The sequence below is a fragment of the Fringilla coelebs genome (genome assembly GCF_963513975.1).
Source record: "Fringilla coelebs genome assembly, chromosome: Z".
NCBI classification, from domain to species: Eukaryota; Metazoa; Chordata; class Aves; order Passeriformes; family Fringillidae; genus Fringilla; species Fringilla coelebs.
In genome coordinates this window covers 13,847,815-13,870,864 of record NC_140031.1, presented here as the reverse complement: position 1 = coordinate 13,870,864, position 23,050 = coordinate 13,847,815, and the positions used below count along the sequence as shown (strand labels likewise).

Genomic DNA, 23,050 nt, shown 5'->3' with positions numbered 1-23,050 from the left:
CATCACACAGATTCATCCCAACCTGACAGTATGGCCTGGAAGACCTACCTGGGCACCTTCATCCTCAAACAGAAATATTTGAGCCAGATGGAGCCAAGGAAATAAAGAAACTTAATAATAATAGTCTGCTGGCAGGTAGGAGTTTGCAGTGCTTCTTGCTAGCCATTGCTCCCTCACAGCATTCTGATTAAAAGGAAGCTAGTTTTAAAAATCTCCTGCCTGATTTACAGGATACACATGCTCTTTTCTCGTTAGTGTCATGCCATCTACACAGATACATTTTGTTTCCTTGTTCCTCTACAGTTTCCAGGGTTGCAAACACCACCCTCATTAGCAACACTATTGTCTGAACAAACCACTTCTGTTCCCTGAGTAGCCATCACATTTCTGAAGCTTGTAAAGTTTTCAAGGAAGAATTTGAGGGCATGAGCTGGGGTGTGTTTTGGATATGTCAGGGGCCACACTGGTGAAACAGCCAGGATAGATCCTACCTAGGAGTACCAAAAAAAAAAAAAGCCTGCACTCTAAGTCCTCTGGCTTTGCTTTTCCAGAAACTCAGAAACATAGAACCTGTCTCTCAGTTTGCATTCAAATCCAGGAGGAGGGGAGTCATGTTTACTGGGTAATACCTGAATGAATTCCTTGTTCCCAAATTTCCAAGCCCTGCCTGCCCCAGCACAGATGTGACCTGCTGTGGCCAAGAACACTGACAGCAGTCAGGTTTTGCCACTTTCACCTTTCCCTAGTGCTCTGCTCATCAACCTGGCAGTCATCTGACACAAGTCATCAGAGATCTTGTAAGAGGTTTTAGAGGGTTAGTTTCTTAATAAAAAATCACCACATTATTTTCCTGCAGTAATGGGAAGATTTGCCCATCTTCATTCAACACTTGACCCAAAATCTGAACAAACTGCTTTTCCATTGTGTCATGCATCTGCAACCCTACAAAATACATCTCCGCTTTTCCTTCAATTAAAGCATTGAGAAAGAAAGCTGTTGGAAAGAAAAAAAAAAGGTACTTTTTGTACACTCTTTCCAACAGTAAAAGCTGTCTGGAAGAAAACATTCTGAGTTTAGCTTTACCTACTTTAGACCTTGTTGGTCATATAGAGTCACTGCATGCTCCCAAAGTGGCCAATACTTTTTAATAATCCCATTGGGATTTCCTCAATAGTGTCTGGTTTTATATTTTAACTGAAATGAAATATGCAATTAACAGTGAATACAAACAGCAAATGTCTGCAGTATATTTTCCAGGCTACTGGGAAATGTGGATTTGTCATCTCATTGTCTACCTTTCAATCCTCTATTGACCGTTACCATCAGCACTGAAACAAACTTTAAATAATGAAACAGTAAAGTTCATTTGCTTTGGCAGTCAAGAAAGCAAATCACAGTAGGGATCATGGGGAAAGAGATAGGAACAAAGCAGAGCACATCATTATGTGTCCATCCAGGCACCACCAATACCAGGGCAGTTTGGCTAGCCAGTATTAAGGAGCACGTGGCAGGCCTAAAAAGACACACTCAGGGCAACAAGGACGAGCAAAGTTACAGCAAACTTCCAGCTCAGGAAAGATGAAGTCAGGACTCCGTGGACTGGAGATGAGACTGGTGGGGGGAGGTATCACAGCTGCCTATCAAGCCATGAGTGGCACGGCTGCAAGTGGTGTCTCACAAACAAGAGGATGAGACATCACCTGAATCTTTCCAGAGGCATGTCCAGAGGGACATAAGGAGAGGATTTCCCCTGCTGGGTAGTTACACAACAACACTTCTTACCATGGGATGATAGGAAGGATGTTGAACGTTTTCATCAGCCCAAAGGAAGATTAGGTAGATTCATGAACAGCAAATTTGTTGAAGGTTGCTAATACAGAGAGTGGATTCTTCTCACGAAATTTCTATGCTGTGAGTATTTTGGTGCTGGGGGAGTGCTTAGAAGCGTTTTTTTCCTAACAGAAAGAAACAAATACTATTTTTGATACTAAATAAGGTAATCTTTCACACAAATCAAAATCTGATAGCACTTGTTTAGTGATGAATAGAAAAAAAGTTAATTAATATTATTTGCATGTGAAGATAAGTTCTGCTTGGATAGTGCCCCCTTGAGAACCCTTCTGATTTGTTATCATAGGGTCACAGAATGCTTCAGCTTCATTTATTTCCATATTTAATCCTTCCTAATACCCTTGGCCAGATGGGATTATCAGGTGCTGAAAACACTTCCTGGGAGGAAAAGATTTTGCTGCGTCTTCGTTCATCTATTTGATGTACTGATTTTCATAAGACTGCCTGGATATTTTCCCAGTCCACATTTGGGTGACAATAGTTTTGTGGGATAAATATTTGTGCATATAATGCACAGCAGAGTGGAGAGCCAGGAGTACTTCATTAGCTGGAGTCACAGCTTGTCACAGGGCCTGGTACCAAACTCACATGCTTTGCCCCACAGTCCAATCTAACAAGCCCCTTGTCTTACTGCCCCATATTCAAGGAAACAAGGACTTTGATGGCCTTTTCCAGATCAAAAGCAAGCTTCCACATGGAATGCTTTGGGGTGATTAACTAGGTAGCTATGCAAACAGGTAATCATATCCACAATTCATTGGCTTGTGCAAAATAGCAGCGCTGCAATTAATCAAACATTTGGGAGATGAGTTTGTCGCCTGCTTGAATTACTGCGTCTCTAAGGCTCTAATATGGTCAATTCAGGCGCTTTTCTGGTAATATGAGGATTATTAGTCTGTACATCTGTTTGTGCAAACAACACAGCCTGCAAGAAAATCACATAATCTATATTCTCCTTACTACAACAGTTAAATGAGCAAGCTAAACCTGGCTGGAACTTTTTGTACATCTGCATAATTGGTCTGTGTGTAGTGGGGAAGGCAGGAGGAAGCTTTTTCAAAAGTCTTCTTGCAAAATCTGAGAGTACCGCTGTAAGAACTGACCGCATAGTCTGAACATTGTGATTTTGAACATTGTAATTTTGAACATTATGATTTTGAGCCTGCAAGCTCAAAGCTGAGTGGGAGGTGTGGGGTAGGGCCATTAGCTGCCCCTCTTTGGCAAGCAGCAAGGCCAAGCCTGTGTGTGTCGAGGCTGCTGAAGGCTAATGGGGGCTGTTATACCGCATGTTGCTAGCAAGTGCTGAAGTGCACTTGATGTTTCAGCCAGGACTGGGGCTAGTTACATTCACTGCAGAAGAGGAGCATGAAAAACCCAGCCAGCCATTACAGAGTACTTATGATACAAGAAATGTAGGCCTTTGGCTTTTATTTGCAATAACTTATTAAGAGCTGGTGCCCTGGGCTACCCATCTGCCCTGTCCAGTGGAACACACATCAGGTAGGATCTCAAGTTTCTAAGGGGTCAGCCAAACGGTTCAGACTTCATAAAATTTGGCTGCACTTTAGCCTGATTAGGAGGAATTGGTGATTTTAAATCAGAAACAGCAGCAGATAAAGCAAATGCAAATTTGCTTTCTGGGCTGTTTTCTTGTGAGGGGGGAAACATGGCTGCTGCTCTCAAATGCCTGTCATTTTCTCTCTGCTTTAGTTTTAATTAAACCTTGAGTCCTCAATTAGGGCTAAAAGGACTTGACAAAGAGAAATGTAAATCAACAATTTGTGATGAAGCTGCTTTTCAGCTTTCAGGGCTGTTCTTTCTGTACGTTGAAACCATCAGTTGTGCAAAGGCTGCAGTTAGCAAATATGTATGTGCAAAGTGCTTTAATTTGCCTGTAATCATAATGTTTATCAAAGGAGAGCTCTGAGGAGCTTTTTCTCTGATGTTCTCTTTGTGCAATGAAGATAAGATTTTGGATTAAATAACTACAACTCTTAGAGTAAAAAAAAAGAAGCTTAATTTGAAAAACCAAGTTACAGATATTGGGAACTTTACTGAATTATTCAGGGTACCCCCTGCTACTTTTTTTTTTTAATTGGTCCTTTTCACAGATGTTCAGAAGAAATCTCTTGACCTTCAAGAAATATAAAATAAATTACTTGGAGAATTATGCTCACAATTTTTGTAATAACTTTTAGTTCCATAGCTCTGAGTAGAATAATAAAGAATTGGACTGGAATGTCTCACTTTTCGTATCAAATAATATGTGTGGACCTGCTACTGTTGTAAGGCACTCCTTTCTTCTCTTTTTTGGGCCTGATGGACAAAACCAGGACAAAAACCCTATGCTGTTAACCAGTGGTGTGTCATGGCTGTGTTTGGCAGCTCCAATTACAGCATTTTAGCATTGCTTAGATCAGATGAGTGGAAGAAAGTGTTTCAGTGGAATCCCATGGGGGCAAAATATCAGCATTAACTTTTGCTCTGTTTTATCTGGTAGGACCCAGCGCATGTTCAGAAATTGTTTATTAATAAATACGAATGGGATTTATTCACAGGTTTGTAGAAGTTCTCTCTTACCTAAAGGCAAGTGATAAATACCGTATCATTAATGATCTGAGTGCCATTTTGGTACATTTGGAATTTATCCTACTGAGTTGCAAGAACTTTGTCCATTTTTTTGAAAAGCCATGTAAAGGAGCTGAACCAAACCCTATTTACAAAAATTTCTCAGTAAATCTATGTATTTTTATTTTCTATAGATTTTATTGTCTCAGAGAAAAAACAGTGATTCTGCCCCATTAAGTATCATGCATGCATGCATGTGAGCACTTTCATGCACTTAAAGGATAGAGAGGACCTGCTTCAAAGAGGAATTGTCCTGTGTTTTTATAATTTATAAGATTATGTATTATTTTGGGGTTGGGTTTTTTATTTTCTCTGTTTTGAAGCCTTTTTCCAGAAGCACACTCTATTTCAACACAAAGTTACTAGCGTGTCTCGTGTTAGAGAAGTATTTTTGTGATGCGAGATCACTGGGCTTTAGCCCCAGGCAGCTCCCCATGAACAGATCTATGTGCCAACTGGTCTGAAGCTCTTCCATTCTCTCCTCCTGGGGCTCTTTAATGTTGTGTGGACCACTTAAATAGTGATAGACATGGAAAATAGAATATCTTTATTCTAGTCCACACTCTCCTAAAAATTGGACAAGTTGTAATGGGACAAAATGGTTTGGGGACTTTCATGTTGTTATTTTGTGATTACAAAGGGGATGGGTAGCTTCAGATGAGTAAAAGAGAAGAGAGGGTGAAACATATTAGTCTACTGTTTTTTTCTCATACATCTTTCCTTGAATTGCTGTACAAAACCTCTGAGCCAGATGGTTCAGAGCACACTGACCTTCCAAACAGAAAACCCTCTGCAAGCAGATGCTGATTCTGATATGTATTTGCATACCTTGTCTGGGGATCATGTGCAATTTTTTAACAGGTAGATGTCTTGTGCTTGCCTCTTACAGCATTTCTGGTGTAGGGTTGCACCCTGGTAATTCCCTTTTGTCTTGGAGCTTGCCTCATAGGGATTTATACCTCTGCAAAGTGCATAGATAATATAGGAGCTTCAATTTGCAAACACTTTGTATTCACTTGGAAAAAGCATAAAGCCTCAGGGATGGGAGCTTCTCTGTGGATTTTTCAAACAGCTGGGGACAGCAGTGGTGGAGGCTTGTGGTCCTTCACATGCCCAGCTGCCCAAGGGTGAAAAGAAGAAGCCTTCCCATCTCCTGGGGGAGGCTTTTCATCATTTTGCAAAGGATACTACGTTTTAAAGCACAATATGACTGTCAGTTTCTATGCCTTCAAGCTGTTTTTAAAAGCAGCATTTTCCTTGACTCACTGTTGTATCTAAGCTGTGCAATTTGTGATCCTGTTAATTGCTTATATTTGATGGAGATGGCCCTTCTATTTCTTCACTGTACCTCAAAGTTTGTCTTCAAAGGGGCAGCTGGCTCTCCTGTCTGGGTAACACCTTCCTGATAGCTCCCAGTCATGCAGGATATCAGCAGGGCTCCACAGCAAGTCCAGGTGCCCCTGTGCTGCTGCTGTGTGTTCAGATGGCAGAAAGAACACTTCCTTTGAAACACTGTCTCCATGCTACACTGATCCTGTTGCTTTGAAGGTGATGAAGTGTACAACTCTGAGCATATTTGCGTGTCGCTGAAAGAATTTCCAGGAAATTCAGGAGAGACGTCTGACTCTGTAATGAGCTCATTCTTCAGACTAAGCTTCTGCAAACCTCATCCTTTAAGGACCCACTTCATAGTAATTATAAAATCCATGAGGTCCTGCTGCTGTTACTGAAGCAGCACATGTATTAGCTTATTGTCTGGATCTCATCTGTGTTTATGTCTCACTTATGTTTAATCAAACTGAATCCATCCCCTTGGGAATCACCAGGGGATCATAATATCCCACGTCAGACTGACCTGCATTTTCCATGAAAAGATTGTTTCACTGGTATTGATAGTTTTACAGGAATTTTGCAGTGGCTAATTGTGAACTGAGACATCCTCAGATATCTCTACTGGTTCTTTTATTTTCTTCTATTTTGCTAAAGTCTAGCATGGACTTTTTTCTTCATGGGAAGGGACAAGAAAGCATCTATTTTCAGGACAGTATCCCCTCCTTCTCCATCCTCTCCCTACCCAAAACTGTGCTTGTGAAACCAAAATGCACTGAATTCTGATAGTACTTAGAGGATCTTGGTTGTATCAGTCTGTGATAATTTCTTTCACAGGTTGCTCAAGGATCAAATCAGGTGAAAAAGGGCTTTTGACAAACAAAGAATGTGTGATGTGAGCAGCTGTGAGGCTGTGGGCACAATTTACCTTAGTGCCACCAGCCATTGAAACCTGTTTGTGTGGTACTCCGAACCAATCAAGACTTAAATCAAGATGCGTTTCTGCTTTACAGCAGCCAGCAACCCTCAAAATCCTACATTAAGGACCCGAGGGTTTGTCTTGTCCTGAAGTCCATAACTTGCTCTACAGGTGCTCACTGCATTATTTACAGTGCCACCCACTGTTAATGGTGGCATGACTTGTTTTGTAAGCTGCTGCTTGATTCAGCAGTGTTGTGACCTAAAAGTGATATTGCCATATCCTACAAAACACAATAATGCTTACACTGATCCACATGGTCTGACCATATGTTAGCCCTGGACTTAGCACTGAATACTAAGGCACTAAATAGTAGTGTTTGCTTCCCCTTAGGGAATCAGGGAGTGGTGGTGGGTCTGCAAATCACACTCCTGAGTGCAGATAACAAAGTTCTGCTGTGACTTCTTACAGATCTGTCTTTCATGGCTATCCCCAACAACTTGAAAAAGATTGGTTATTGCTCATATTTATAAATTCTTAAGTGAAAAGTGCAGTGAGACTTCAAGTGATATTTAAGAAACTAAATCAATATTATAGTGGCACATCTTCAGCATTCTTGTCTTGTGTTAGGCAGAAAACAGCGAGCCTGGCTATAATAAACATGCACGCATGCTCAAGGCTATATTTGTATCAAGTAAGTTGTGATTCCTCTTGGGAGGATTTCAGCACAAGCTCCCTCTTGTGCAACCCTGTGCTGAATGCGTCTTACAAATCCACCATATATAGTTTTGGTGATATCTTGCTTTATTTAATCTAGTAGTCCTAAAATTCCTTCTGTATTTCATCATCTTTCATTTTAGTCAGACTGTGAGGGTTCTAGAAAGGGCAGTCTATATGCACAGCTACTATGAGACATCAACTGGTTCATGTATAAATAGATAGCTTGTATTTTGGGTCATTTCCTTTTTCTGTAGGCCATGGCTCCTTCTTTTCCTCAATTGTTCTAATTCTCCCACCAGGATTTTATGGTCATCAGAACAGTAAAACCAAATTCCTCTCGGTAAAGCTGAATGTCAGCTAGCTCATTCATGAGAAAAAATGAAGCTGAGTGAATGTGGTGATATAAAACCTTTTTATTGATGTATTTTGGTTAAAAAATAAATAAAATTCCTTCAGGTGCTTGGTAACACAGAATGTGGTACTCTTTGCTGTCATAAGCTTCTCCAAACTTCCAGCTCCTACTTGCTCTACTAATCCCTCCTGTTCATAGTTGTGTTTTGTTACACTCATTGAGTCTATCTGACAGAAACAGAGAAGTTTCTCATTTGATTTGCTCTTATTTTCTCAATAATGAAAAAAAAAAAAACAACCCAGCCAGTACTATCACAGAATTCCAAAATAATTTTAAAATGAAGAGTCCTTTACTGTTCTCCCCAATGTCTGTTTATGACCTTTCTAGTCAGCCTGTGTGGCAGGTTGGCCCTGGCTGGGTGCCAGGTGCCCACTCAGTTGCTCTGTCACTCCCTTTCCCACTGGGACAGGGGAGAGAATAAGATGGAACACAACCAGCAGGGTGAGGTCAGGCAGTGTTATAACAGCAAAAAGAAAGAAACAAGCGAAGATGTGCGTGTGCAGGAGCTAAAGAGGAAGAAGATCAGTCTCTACTTCCCATCAGCTGCGATGTTTGGACACTTCCTGGGAAGCAGGGCTTCAGCACGCCTTCCTCCAGAAGGCAAACACTGAAAACTCACTAATGCCCCCCTTCCTCCTCTGTCCCTTATCTTAAATATCTGAGCTGACATCATATGGTATGGACTGTCCTTTCGGCTAGTTGGGATCAGCTGGCCTGGTTGTGTCCCCTCCCAGGATCTTGCCCACTCCCATCCCCTTTGGTGGGGAAAGGGATGTCAGAGGGACAGCCCTGCTCGGCAGTAGCCAAAACACTGATCTCCTATCAACACCCATCCAGCTACCAAGACAAAGCATAGCACTGTAAGGGCTGTGAACTTTACTTCAATCAGACCCAATACAGCATGACCTTTCTAATCCTTGTCTGAAGGAACAGCCTGTTTATACCCAGAGATGGAACTGACCTTGGCTGCAGCATTGCAATTTCACTGTGTTTATGCAAAATACAGGTCACTGGCCATTTTCTTACCTCTGCAGAACAGAATTAACACTACAGTGTCAGCTTGATGTTAATGACTCAAATTGCCTGTAATGAAATGAAAGATATTTTGCATGACCTTGTTGGCCAGGGTGAACAGCAGAAAAAAGAAGGCAAATCTGTGATTTATGTTGCCTCATTTGTTTCTACAGGTTCCCTTGGGCTAAATTACTGCAGTGATGCAGTCAGCTTTCTTCACCATCATTAGCAGTGCTGAAAACCCTCTCATTATGACTATCTTTAAGGGGCAAAGGTGGTTTTGAGCAAGTGTTCATGCAATGTTCTGTGTGGCTGACAATTGCAATATGCTGATGCTGCAGTAAGTGTTCAGCTTGTTCCAGGTTTTTCACCAAGACTGACTTCAAATGTTGAAATGGGAACCTGTATAGCCAAACCCACCATCTTGGAATACCCTGTCACAGTCACCACTGATGCCTTAAGTTTTAGCTTTTATATTTTTCGATCCTGTACTGCATTAGTGTATAACTCTGAACGTCATATACAATGTAAGTTCTCTTCACAGTTCTATCAGACAAAACAATCCTCTCTCAGGTGGGAATCAAGGTCATCATCTCAGCCTCAGGCCCGAAAAGCATAAACAAAAGTGAATTGGGGGGAGCAAACTGGGGAAATGTGACCTAATTACCTGAAGCTGTAACTGGACCATTAACCCCTGATACGCAAGTAGACCAAACTTATATCTGTCTAGAAAACTGATGGCTGTTGTCCTTGTAGCCTCCACGAGGCTCCTGCGCTGCCCAGGGTGTATCCTTTGAAGGTGTTTTAAGAAATACCTACTTTCTTTTCTAACTCTGCCTACCTCTGTTCTAGGTATCCTCTGCAAGGCATCACCACTAGGCAGGCATGCACTGATGGCAGTGTGGGGCAGCCTGTGAAGGAGAACCCACAGCCAGGGCAGCCAGGGGTGGTGCCAAGGCTCTGTGCAGACAGGATGGGGTGGCTGCATGGAGGGCTGGAGAGAAAGGGACCCATGGAGGACAATGGCAGCAGGTCATTGCTGCATTACCCTCTGGGCATGGAAAGATGAGTGCTACAGCTGTGCTGTAGCAGTGTAGCTACATACTGTGAATGTATAAAGATCCTGGGAATAGGGCTGTCCATGCCCAAACACTGGGAACAGGTGGATTTAGTGGAGGAGGTGTGGGTGGGAAAGCAAGCCTCAAAATGCCTGCAGTTAGGAATGATGATGCACCAGGGGCCTGAGCGTGCTGTGTTAGTCATGAGACCTCCTTCCCGTGGGGTTAAATCCCAGAGGGCACTGTGGGCTTGAATCTTCACCAGCTTCCTCCATCAGCAGATTTCTTGCCTCCTGTGTCCCTGAGGTTTAAAAAGCACAGAACAAATCATGGTATATTCCCCTTTCCTGCACAGCACTGTCTTCTCTTGTCTCTTGTGTGAGTTCATACAGTCGCAGGCAGTGAAAAGGGAAGTCAAGACTGTTCCAAATGCATGATGAGAGGCAGACCCGGCTGTCAGCGATGTCTTTATCCAAGAAAATTAATAACTTGAAGATCATGTAGGGGACACAGAGATGAACAGATCTTTTTTAAAGTAGGTGAATAAACCCCTGAGTTTAAAAATAGCTGAAGAAAAGGGCCAGAAAAGTGAGTGACTTGGCATAATCCATATAAAAGGAGGTATGGGACTGGGTGTTGCAATTTCTAGTTCCTGTAATTTCAGGTGTTTGGTTGTCTAGGCTACACTTCCCTCTGCTGCCCTATCTTAAATTTCATTAATTTAATTACTTCAATGACAATAGAAGCAAGGCCTTAGATTAGGGTTTTCAGGGACAGTTGAGGGAGTCTGAGACTCGCTGCTGGTTTCTGGAATGATTTTGTTGGTTTTGAAACCAATTAGAAAGGTCAAGATTTCAGTTACTTGAAAATGGTGTTTTTGGTGATTTGAAGTTCCTTTATTTGCCTCCTGCTTCTAAAGTAGGCGGTAAGAAGAATTATGTGGACCCTGGTCAATCTGTCAGTTGATTGTTATGTTTGTTGGCACTTGCATATAACCACAGAGTTCCTTTATAAATATATACATATGCCACCTGCAATACATTTTTAAGACAACTAAAAATAAATGTAAAACTATGAATCATGTGATGGGTAGACACACTGTGTCTACCCATTTTAAACAAAATCACAGTGTGTCCTAGTGGATCCATGTCTTGAACACCTCAAAATGTGTCAATACAGGTAAGGCCAAATGTCAGAAACTCAAAAAGGACTCACTGAGGATCTACTGGCACCTTGGGCAGGGGAAAGGACAGCCTGTGACTGCATGAACATCCACAATGAGGGACAAGGCAGAAGCTGGTTTTCTCTCTTCATCAGTCTAACTGTATGGGTTTCCACCTGTGCCTGCTGCAGAGGAAACAGCAGCATGAGCAAGCACAGTTTAGATCCCCCTTTATTTTCCTGGGTATGGAAGGCTTTACAGCAGAGCTCAGAGGTAGCCAAGGTGGGGTCAGCCTGGGGGTCTCACCACTCTGAAGGAGCTTGATGGGAAGAGTGAGGAGGTGACTGCCTGAACCATAAGACATAGTGTATCATTTTTTCCTCCATCTTCATACCGGTGTTCCAGCAGTCATGCCTGCAGTTATCCTTGCATAACGAGGCCTGCACACCAAATTTACACTGCCAGCTGCATTCTGCATGCAGGTCATGAGCGGATAAATGCACATGCAGCAGGTTCAGAATGCAAGTCTCCTTCAAACATGCAATGTCAGTGTAAAGCATGAGAATTAGGGACTCAGAGCTGAAACCCTTGCCATTAGCATGCAAAGGAGTTCCAGTATCATCAGAGTTCCCTGTGCTTTGTCTTACCATAAATGGATCATGAATAAAACATTCTGAGTCATGGAGAAGAGTGCAGCTCCCATAATTGCAGGTGAGTGATGTAAAGGTGGCATGGCAACACCAGCAGCTTCATCCTACTGTAGAACACGAGAGTGACAGAGAGGCAGTGATGCTGGCTCCACCAGCAGACCACCGTGAAAGCCTGTCTGCCTGCTGAGGCACGTGTGCACCTGCAAACATCCCAGCTCTGCTGGGATGTCGGACTAGGAGTTTAGAGCCACCCCAAGACTTGGCTGGAGAGCTTAGAGAATGCCTTTCTAACGCAATTCCCCCACTGACACGTGTCTTTCATCAGGAAGTTCTGTCCAGCATTGAACAGATTCACCTCAAAGCAAAAATTGATACATGTAAACATTTATTCATCTTTGCAGAACTGCAACTGAAAAGGGGACAGAGCTGACTTTGAGAAAAAGAATCCTCTCAGGATTTGTGGAAAGCTGTGGTCATTTGCCACTTGCATTGTGCCCATGGCAGAGGTGTTACTATCCAGCAAGAACTGTGGCAAAACCTATCACCTCTAAAGATTGTCCATAGGGATAGGGACACGAATGGCAGAAGAAAGACATCACATTTATGAAAAAGAAAGCAAAACATCATTTCCAGATTTGCTCTTTGTATAGGTTTCACTCTATGAAGAAAAATCTTCTGCTTCATCCTCTACTTCTGTTATGGGTAACCTGTAAAAGAGGCACGCAAATACAGCGTGCACACGTCTGTCACTCCAGCTGCAGCTTTCATGACAAAGATCTAACCACATACTTATTCAAGTTACTTTCTAAACCCATCGTGATTAGTATTGTGTCATGTTTCTTGGAAGCAGCCCGCTTCAGGTCACAGAGTGTAATTAAAGGCAATTAATGCAATTACTCACAACTGTGCTACTGATAAAGCTCCAGATGCCATTACAGCATTGTGCCTCCTGCTGCTGGTCCTCACAGGCTGTGCCTTTATGCTCTCCTAGTGTTGTTATTGTGGTTAAACCAGGGGGCTGAAAATGGGACTACAATTTATTGCTCCTAACTCCCTTCTCTCTGAAAATTTCAACGGCGCTAGGCAGAGCCTGAACTCATTAGTTTATTCACTGACTGATGAAGAGTAAGAAAGAGAGAAGATTGAAGATTGCCATGGAAAATGATCATAGTTGAAAGGTTATAAAGAAAATATATGTTAAAGTGTGTTTTACAGTAGTCTGTTCTACAACTGGACATATACTAAATGTGCTGATTTCTTCTAATGAGCTTTATAATTATGGAGTAAATTTTCAAAGGAACTATAACTTTAGGCAGTAAAATCTGAAAGACTTTAATTAGCTGTGAACTTCAAACTTCTCCTTTGCAATCCAGCCCTGCCTTTCCCTTTTGTCTCAGCCACTGCCAAGTAATTTACAGTTCAAGAAAGGCTAATGGAGCTATAAACACAGCACAGATGCCTCTCACATTTCCTTTATTGGGCTGAGGTATGAAAATAGCCACTGCTTCCAGAGAAGGGCACACATGTAATTATAGAATTATCTCAAGTCTTCTGCTTATCTGCGGAACAGGTACACCATAAACCATCTTTCATCTTCAGTGGGGCTTGCTTAGGGGGCTGAAACCTACCTGAATTCATTCCCAGCCCTCTGGGTTTATTTTTGTAAAGTGAGTGTTGGTTTATTGGGATGATTGTTAAACTCATTAAGTCTCTAAAGAAGGATTGACTACTGTAAGCTCGATTTTAAAAGATGTCTCAGACAGATAGTGAGATATCTTTGGATCCCCTTGTGAGCCTGTCAATCACTGCAAGCACATTAGAGTTCAACATTTCCCACTTGCACCAGCACGAAACAAAAATATCTCATCTGAGCTGAATGGTGTTGAAACAGTTTTAGAGTGCTGCAGTTGTGACTGAGTTCATTAGCACCAGGTCAGGGCTGCCTCCTGTTCACCTGGGCCTTTCTCAAAATGCAGGTTCAGCAGGGCTGGAGCCTGGGCAAACAGCACTGTCCTGCAGCAGCTGATGTCTAGAAACACAGCCTGTCTCCAGGACCAGATCCTCCTGCTACTGCTGCTGGGACAGGGGCTTGGAGTTGTCCAGGAGAACTGAAAGTTTTGGCAGACTGCTTAGTCCACCTCCCTTCTTCCCGTGGTGGAGGTTGCAGTAAAGGGGAGTCCGTATCCTTGGAAAAATGCAGTAGGATGTGTAAATGCTTTGTTTGAAGAAGGCTAACTGTGAGCAGATGCTGTAGCTGATGGTCAGAAGTACTGCAAACAGGGTGTGCTGGTGCATGCAGGGGTATTTCAGGACATTAGTGCAAATAAGCAGAGGTCAGCAGCCTGCATGTGCACCTGGCAGTTCACCCCCACTTTGCTGCCTCTGGGACCTTGCAGAGCAGGCAGTCCTGTCAGACAGAGGCTCTGTGAAAAGCTGAGGCTGATCTTCAGCTCTACTAGCTAGCAATGCCCTGCAATGTGTAAGCCGGGTCACACATGTACCAGCCAGAGGAACATCTTCCCAAAAGAGTGTTCATGAGCCCTGATAAGCATTTGTGTCTCAGCTGACAAGAGCTATGGTTTGATTTGTAGGTCTGCTCAGACATACCACTAGTCAAATCACAGCAGAGTTGCAACAGAGCCCTTGGGACCCCTCACAGCTCAGGGCTCCTTTCATGCGCTCCTGCCTGACACTAAACTTTGTCTGTTTGTTCCACTGAGAGTGGGGCTCACAAGAAATTTGAAGAGCACCTTTACATGGGTGTTATGGCTATAAAGGCAGGTCAGCTATGGCTATAAAGGCAGGACAAAAACCCAGGAATTAGCAGTTCTTATATTAAAAGGAAAGCATTGTCTACCAGCATAGGGCATTGTTTCATTTCTGCTTTCTGTAGTCCTTATAATGCCCAGAAACCCTCAAGACTTTCGCCCTCTGTATGATTTCTCCAGCTTTGGAGAGTGTATCAAGCTTAAATCAGGTATGCAACTACTGTTCTCAGTTTAATTTCCCCTCAGCTGCCCCACTTCTTCTTCCAGTCCCATTTGCCTCAAACCCACAGTGCTCGGGTGGACTAAGGCATCCTCAGCTGGGGTTGGCCCCCCTGGCCAGCCCAGCAGCACCACAGCACAGAAACAGTCCCTCTATATGTGATCATGGATATCACCTTAAGTGTCCTTGCAATATACAAGTGAGCAGGAGCTTTCCTACTGAATTCAATTTCACCTTCTTGTGATATTTAGAGCACATTCGCTACAGTGATGTGACTATTGGGAAGGACAAGGCAAGAAATAACATGCCACTGATGAAGGTGAGAGCCTTAATCCAACTGAAAATGGGCTATCCTGGCAGGCTTGGTGAATGCTAGTTTCCATGAAATAACCACTACAGCTTTCACAAGGGTGCTCAGAGTGCCATCATCCACTGCATCAGGCCTGTAGGGATTTGCATCACCCGTTTTTTGACAAGTATGGCACAAGCCTGTTTGTTTGGAGAATGTCCTTGCAGCCATGCCTTCAAACACAGAGGAGATCCTCTTTGAGCAGTGGCTATAGAATAGCCTCCGTTTGACCCTCCTCTGTTTTGTGGGAATTGGTCTGAGGTATGCCAAGGCTGTGTCTCGAAGGGTGCACATCCTGGTTGTTGGGGAAAATGAAGACTAGGAAGACTGGAACTTGAGTGGTTCCTGAGTCGCTGCATGATCAAACTTAATCCCATCCTCTAGTGTCAGAAACAGAAGATAAGATTTGAAATATTACCTTAATGATTGGTTTATTTTATGCTTTGATCTCTATCCACAAAGCCATTTAGCAGTCAAAGTTCTGGGGACTTGAGCCCTTGTCATCATTTCATTGTTGTGAGGCCCCTGAACACCATGGTGCAACCTGGCTGATGGAGCATACAGATAAAGCCAGAACAGCCAGAGCACAGTCTGACACGTCCTTAATGTCACCCCACTCTGCACAGGTGCTTACAGCAATGCTGATGTTTTCTGTCCAACTCAGAGAGAAAGAGAGGATAAGGAGGGCTTGTGGTGCTAGGAAGAGGAACTGAAGGTGTACAGGGTGAGCTGTTAGCAAACATCTCTGGTCAGGCAGTTCTGCTGTGTGAACTGGGATTTGAGCTACAGCTCTGAATTTTCTTTATCTGCCTCTGAGTCACTGCCAAACACTGACAGGCACCTCTGATCTTGATTTGCCACAGAAAAAACAAGCTGTTTGTTCTCTTGCTCTGTAATGTACTTTGGATTTGACCTAGAAAGTTCATCTCTGGTAGAGAAAGATTTCTTCATTGCCTGGTATTTGTGGTTTTTTTATGATGATAAAGTTACCAATCATACTGAAACTTCAAAAAAATTATCCATGAATTGCAGAAATGAATCAGCAGAGCTCTTGGTAGGTGTCCATTTACAGGACTTGCCTAGTGATCAAATAAACTAAAATCTCTTGCCCCATTAATTCTGATTCATCTAGTTTCTCAGTGGGTAGTTATAAAAAATTGCAATTTAAAATATTTATTGTAACATTGTTAAATGCATTTTGTAGTTTATAGTCATAGTTTGATTTCAACACAGAAGAGCTCTAAAAACCTTTGTCTATTGGTGCTCCCTAGCGGTGAAGTTTGCCTTCAGTAGAGCTGGAGGAATTTCACTAGTTATTGTGCAATTCCATATCTTAATTGATTCAAGTCACCCAAAAAGCCTTTTTGGAGATTGTAAGGCCATTCACACATGGCAGATGTGCCAGATTAAGCTTTCTCTATGATGTGAGAAATGCACATTGCAGCAAAGAAAATCCTTTTTCCCTCCTAGGCTTTGTTCATTCCTGTCCTTAGTGTTAATGTGCTACTGTCCTAAATAAGATGAGATACCATTCTTATTCTTTATCTCACTCTGTGTCTGACAGAAATCCAGGCACCAATGCAGTGTGCCTGGCTGCCTTCCTGTAAGAGTGCCAGGCTGGGGACAAAGCACTTGTGGAAAGGACTTTGATGAATTCCAAAGTGGCCCCACTCGTGGGCTGAACTTCATGAATTTGAGAAATATCTAAGAGAAGAGGAAACCCCACAGCAAATGTCAACCCTTTCCTGTGAACCAATTGTACAGAGCCACAAACCACAGCTCTGTCCCTCATGGAAACTGCTGGTAAACCTGGGCAAGGCTGACTGGTTCAGATTCTGCGGAGAAAGGAAGTTTGTCTGGAGGAAACAGCAGAGCCAGAGAATCCCAACTTTCTGCACACAGTCTGAGCTAGGAATGGGAGCACTGGGGAAGGAGCCCAAGTTAGGGGTACATCCAGTTCCCTTCACCTCTTCCCTGTGAGGTGGCTTTCAGATGCTGTTTTAATCAAACAAGGTGACTTACCTTGACTGATAATTATCAGACTTGTTTGATGGTAGTTATCATTGCTTATCAAGGATCCTTATTGCTTTGCATTGTTCTCTTTGAAGTTTTTCTGTCCCTTTGTTTTCTGTCAGGCAGGACCTTATCTTCTTATCTTCCGTGTTTTCAGCAACATTACCTCTTCCAGGAAGCTGAGCTCTACCAGCAAACTGTCTGGAAGTAAATTGAAATAAGTCTGTAGAACCTCTAAATGAAAATTTCAGTTTCTAATAGTTGCCTTATATAGACACATCAGTAGACCCTCTGTCCCCATGCAAGAAAGGCCAGCACAGCAGATGGCCCCTGCAGTTGCAAGCTGCATTTGAAGTGGCCTGGAACAGAGCCTGTCCCAGCTCCTGAGAGGTGGTTCCCAGGGAGCATCCAAAGCCTGTAGGCAGGAAGTATGCAGCTTCCTTGCTGCTGACAGATGTTGCAGATAACATTGGGGAAATCAGCTGGGGCACAACCTGTTGCCTCCTGCACTCTGCGCATGCCTGCAGGTACTCATGATCCCACCATCTGAATCCAGCTGAGTTAGTTTTGTGAAATGACAGGTATTTTATCCTGCGTTCTATCTAGAATATCTATTAAGCTATGGGGTATAAGTGCCTCACGGCTCTGTTGCCCCTCCTGCTTGACAGCACTCCAGAAGTGACATTTCTCACAGAAGAACTAAGCATAGATGCAGTATCCAGCAAGTCTTGCTTGGTGATGCTTTAGGGATTCCAAATCTGGTCTTGTTCACTGTCTCAGACCTCAGCATCCCTCTCTCACTCCAGTGCTCCAGTGCCTATGGGTACCAAGAGAGAGTTAATTTGCTGAATGACTTCAACAGTGATGGAAGTAATTTAGGCAGCAACTGCAAATGGGAGACTGGTCTCACAGACACTTTTGGATAAAGTGGTGGTGGCAGCTCATGTGCAGAGATGCTCATGGTCCAGCCCTGAACCGTGGGCCAGGTTGATGAAGAAGAACAAAAGCATGTGGCCAAAATGCTGCCATCCCTCCCCTGCACTCATCCCTCTGTGGCCTTGCAGTGGTGGCTGCTGCAGGCTCCTTGCTATGGTGCAGGAGGTGCTCTCTATTACAGCCAGTATTATGGAGGATGAGTGACTCTCTCCTGGGACAGACCAGCTCAGACTCTTATTCAGCTGGTGCTTCCTTCTCCCTTGGAGGCTGGTTTGGAAAGCAGGCTAATGTGACTAGGTGAGGGGCCTGAGTACTGAGGGATGGATGCCTGTATGCAGCATTTCTGGTAGGTTCCAGTCCCTTCTTCTGCTGCTAAGGTGCCCTACAAGCATGTCACCTGAGATTAAGTTTCTCCATAATTTTGGTCCTTCACTGTGTGATAGATGAACCCACTTTTTAAGCATTTCAGGCCCTGGAAGAAGGGGTGGGTTTTTGGTTCAGGGGAATGTGTTTATGCTGTAACTGTGCTGGGGTAGGCCTGTAGTCATGCTTCTGTTTGCCTGAGCCATTGCTGGGTGCTCAGTGCGGATAAATCCAATGTGGCTTCTAAAAGTGAGAAGCTTTAAGTTAATTTCCAGGTACCCTGTGGGTGAAAGAAGTGATGAGACAGTGTTCTGAAAACAAAGGAAGGTACTGAGCTGGGGTTTCCATCCTTAGCTACAGGCCAACCATTACTATGGATTACAAGCAAGAGAGCAGAAACTCAGCAAAAAAGGCATGTGCTTCCTGGTGGTGCAAGCAGTGAATGTGCTTTTCAGAGCTGAATACCCTGGACTGGGCCTAATCCAGAGCAAAACATCCTGAACATAATTTCAGAAGTGGTAGCCAGTTCTACTTCCTGCTGCCCTGAAATTACCTTGATCAGACTCACGCCCACACCCACACTCCCCAACATGGTGAAGTCCTTAGTCCTACTGGTGATGGTCCAAATACTTCTGGATTAGTAATTAAACTCAAGGAAGCAGAAAATTCTGCATAACAGAAAGAATGCCTGACTTTGTTCATTCAACAAAGCAGCTGAAGAGGGAAGCTGATTCTAAACTCTGCTTCATAAAACCTGGATCTTCTTGTACAATCCTTGGATGTAAGTAGTTATTCTTCACAGGTGCTGCTGTTCCACAGAATCCTCCGTGCTGATTCAATCCCCGTATTGACTCTGCTCTTCAATCCCACACTTTCTTCAGCTCTGCAGTGGCAGCCAGGGAGGAGGCAGAGGCATGGGATCCCTGGTGAAGCAGAGCACAAGTGACAGATGCCTGGCTGCATGCAAGGCTGCCTGCCACCACTGTGCCATGCCAGTGGCACTGCCACCCCTGTCCTCAGACAGCCCAGTGAGGGACAGAGGGTATAGGATGTTCTATGGTTCACTTTTCTTATTGCCACAGGATGTGTCAGAACAGCTCAGTATTTAAGCCATTATGATAGCCTTTGTGCTTAAAGGTGTCTCTTTTGGTTTTTTTTCTTTTTTTTTTTTTTTTTTTGTTTCAATATTCCTTCTCATGGGGGGCATATATGGAGGAAAACCAACTCTCTGAATTATAAAATTAAGTGCAAGGTGTTTTTTCTTCCCGCTCCATCCTGATAGTAAATTTTCATCTGCTATGTAGAGGTGAAAGATTTCTCTTGTGCTTTGTTTTCAGGAAGATTTTAAGGGGAAAAGATGTCTACTGAATAGTATCACTTTATGCTCTTAAAACCCCAGATTTGTCAGAACATGGGCAGCTGAAGCTGTGTCTGTAAGATCAGTGTGAGATGAGTGATGTAATGCACTAAACTCTTGCTATGCATTTTCTGAAGAACTGAAGGTTGGTGGAAACAGTCCACAGATACAAATTTTATGGGACAGGATGAACAGCTTTTCCCATCTCTGTACATAGGAAATATGGAAAACGCCAGGGGATGTCACTTAAATTGAAGACCTGTTTGATTTTTCTTATCTCTCAGAAAATGTTATGGTGTTTGCCCCCTTCCTTTCTGTTCCCTTTGCAGTTCTAGACTTTCTTCCTTCAGCAGAGGTTTGCAGTGAGAACATGGGCTTCTCTAAGAGGGCAGTTAGAGGTTGACTTGGGAAAATAACAGTTTTTCTGTGTATGAGCGTTTAGATATAGAATGAAATAGATGAGACATGACCTTGTGAAACCTAGCTAGAAATGCTACAGTGCCAGTAGGAATACTCACTGAATTTCTTTGAGGTAATATTTCCACAGTCTTTGAAAAATGATCTTTTATTCAGACATTGCAGCAGAGATGAAGAGATGTGTTTGTTTTCCTGGATAAATAATTCTTGTAGAAATAATGAAACTGAGGCCATGAATATGTACATGGACATTTCCAAAGTCTGGGGGGAATAAAATGGCACCTCCACCCTGACCTCTTTGGGCTGCTCCCAGAGTCATTCCATTGCTAGTGCTTTGGTCCTTAGGGAATACTGCACAACAACTTGAGACCAGAGGCTCAGTAAGGCACAGCAGATATGAGAATATCTTTCCATGTTGATGCTTTTCTGTGTGAAAATCAGTTCTAGCAGGTAGCTAGAACTGTACGAGCCATCATTTGCCATATTGCTGACTGAATTTCTAAGTGCTTCTATCTCTATCTGACTGTCAGGACAGAAGGTGAACATGAACACTAGGGTACTGTCCACTGGTTAGGATGCCCTTGAACATCCTATGGTTTAAAGGAAAGATGCACTCATGCAAGTGCTAATCTCCATCCAGGGCAGAGACTGAGGTGGTTTTGAGGGTACCCTGTAGATAAAATCTTTGAGAAACAGGTATAAAATGGAGAGCAGTCCTTCAGCAACAGGCAGTCAGCTGCCAGACTTGTGAAAATCTCCTTTCTTTAGTCCCCTTGGTGACAACATAAATGCCTACTTTGTTGTTCTGGTCCAGACCCTTCATTGGTCTCGTCACCTTGCCAGGTTGCAGATGAGCTGACAGCCTGCTGGGGCACATCAGCAGCTGTATGCAGCTTTGCCAAAAAGTGAGTTAGCCCAAGCTGCACTCTTGTTGCTGTGGCCTCTGAGTTTCAGGCAACTGATTTACATGACCTCCCATCTAAGCATTCAATACAGATGCAGTCACGCTGTTCTCAAGCCTTGGCTTTGGTGGGAGGTCTACCGGTGCCCATCTCCACCTAACATTTCTGTTAATGCCAGGTGTGGTGCTAGTCTGTGAGCTTGTTCTCTAATTGCAAATGGCTTTTCTTATAAGACTACTTTTGTAAAAGCCTGCTTTTACACCATGTGAAGTGTGTTTCCTTTGCAATCTTTTAAAATTTTATAACTCTTTAGTAACTCCTTTTTATCCTGATATGAAGAAATGAAAAAAATAGTTTCTCAACTAGAGGGCTTTAGCCATCTGCATTATGTACTGTGAACACTGAGTTGCAGCTCACAGCTGTGGTTTGTTTCTGCAAGGCTGGGAGAAACCAGGCATCTCCTGGGGTCCCGCTGGGGCTGCCCTCAGTGAGCTGTGAGTGCTGAGGTTTAGAACATATTCTCTGGAGGGTAGAACACAGCATTTTTCACATAACCTGAAAAATCCCACCCAGCAGCAACGATAGAGCCAGTGATGACTATTTTGATTTCCTATGACAAGTTTACACAATGTAATAAGGATCTGGCAGAACATCACTTTGCTAATTTTATGCTCAAGTTGTGTAACAACAATTCTTGGCAAGCTCAGAATTAAAAGAAAAATCTGCAAAGGCAACTGGAAAATAAAGCTATGCAGGAAGCTCTGAGGTTTTTTTTCCAAGGATATAGATGACCTTGGATCCCAACAAATTGGGAAACAAGTTTTGAGAGCTCTGACATCTTGGCGCCTTTCTGCCAGTCCAATGGAATCAAGGGGGTCCAACGCAGGATTGCCCTCTGCGTGGAATCCTTGCTGGGTATTTGGGAGGTGAGGGATTCTATTTCATATTGTGATTACTTTTTTAGAGCAAACTACTTCCTTGTTTTGTACTTGCCATTGCTGTTTCTGTTCTGCATGCGTGTATTCTCCCATTTACCATTTCAATCCCTGCCTTGGCACCTCAGTCGTGAGGTGGTGCCCGTGCTGCAGGACAGAGGCTCACAGTCTTTGTCTGCTGGCAGTACTTGCTCAGGGTCAGAGAACAGATCTCACCATTGAGGGCAAAAGGCAAACAGCTGTAAATAACATCAAATGTATTTGGACTTTTGCCTTCTCTGGGAGCCTCCCTTTGGCGGAGATTGTGTAGCAGCAGACAGGTATTTTGCCTTAGCCTGGGCTCTGTCTCCTGTTTCCTTGTGAAAGCAGCAATGATTTACAATCATGAGCCTTCTTACCACATTCTCTCTCTCTTGCAGTCAGACTGAAGGCAGCCAGGTTGTGCAGCTCTCTGGGGCAGCACAAGGAGACCTGCAGTGCATTGAGCCACTGTGGCCTAATGCAAATGTACTTTGATTCCTCTTGGCTCGTCCTGGGCAGCTGCATTTGTACACAGAGGTGGTTCTCCACACTTCTGTAGAACACATCTCCCTGGGGGTGCAGGTGCAGAGGCCATTTCGTTCTGAGCACTCCTGCCACCAGGTCAATTTGCCTCCATTAAAACATAACCAAATCAAACAAAGCCTCTGGCCTTTCACTTGAAAGGCTGCAGCAAACCACACCAGGGTGGCTGTGAGTCTGCAACATACGCTGACTTTTCAGGTAACAATCTTACAGTAAGTTAGAAAGGAGAACTTTTTTCTTTTGTCTGGCTTCAATGCACACAGGTTACACAGGTTATGGAAAAGTGTTCTGTGGGGTTTGTTCTATTTCTTTAAAATGTTAATTACGCTCTCATGGGCTAATATTTATATGGCTTCTGATGCAATGATGGGTTGGTGTTTTGCTCACTGATGAGAATAAAGAGTGTTTCTCTATGTACAGCAAAGTGACGGAATAAAGCAAGTAACTGTTGTGTAGGGCTTCATCTCCTTTACAAGCTGGCAT

General features: G+C 43.4%; 1 protein-coding gene across 1 annotated transcript in view; it reads left to right on the top strand.

The window, feature by feature from the left end:
- Positions 1–11,773: 11,773 nt before the first annotated feature.
- C6 (complement C6) overlaps positions 11,774–23,050 on the top strand; it is a gene marked incomplete at its 5' end in the record, with an annotated part of 33,707 nt that continues 22,430 nt past the window's right edge. The window contains 2 exons of the mRNA XM_084224693.1: positions 11,774–11,804; positions 14,983–15,050. Of these exons, the coding sequence (XP_084080819.1) occupies positions 11,774–11,804; positions 14,983–15,050 (99 nt within the window). The remainder of the gene's footprint in view (positions 11,805–14,982; positions 15,051–23,050) is intronic.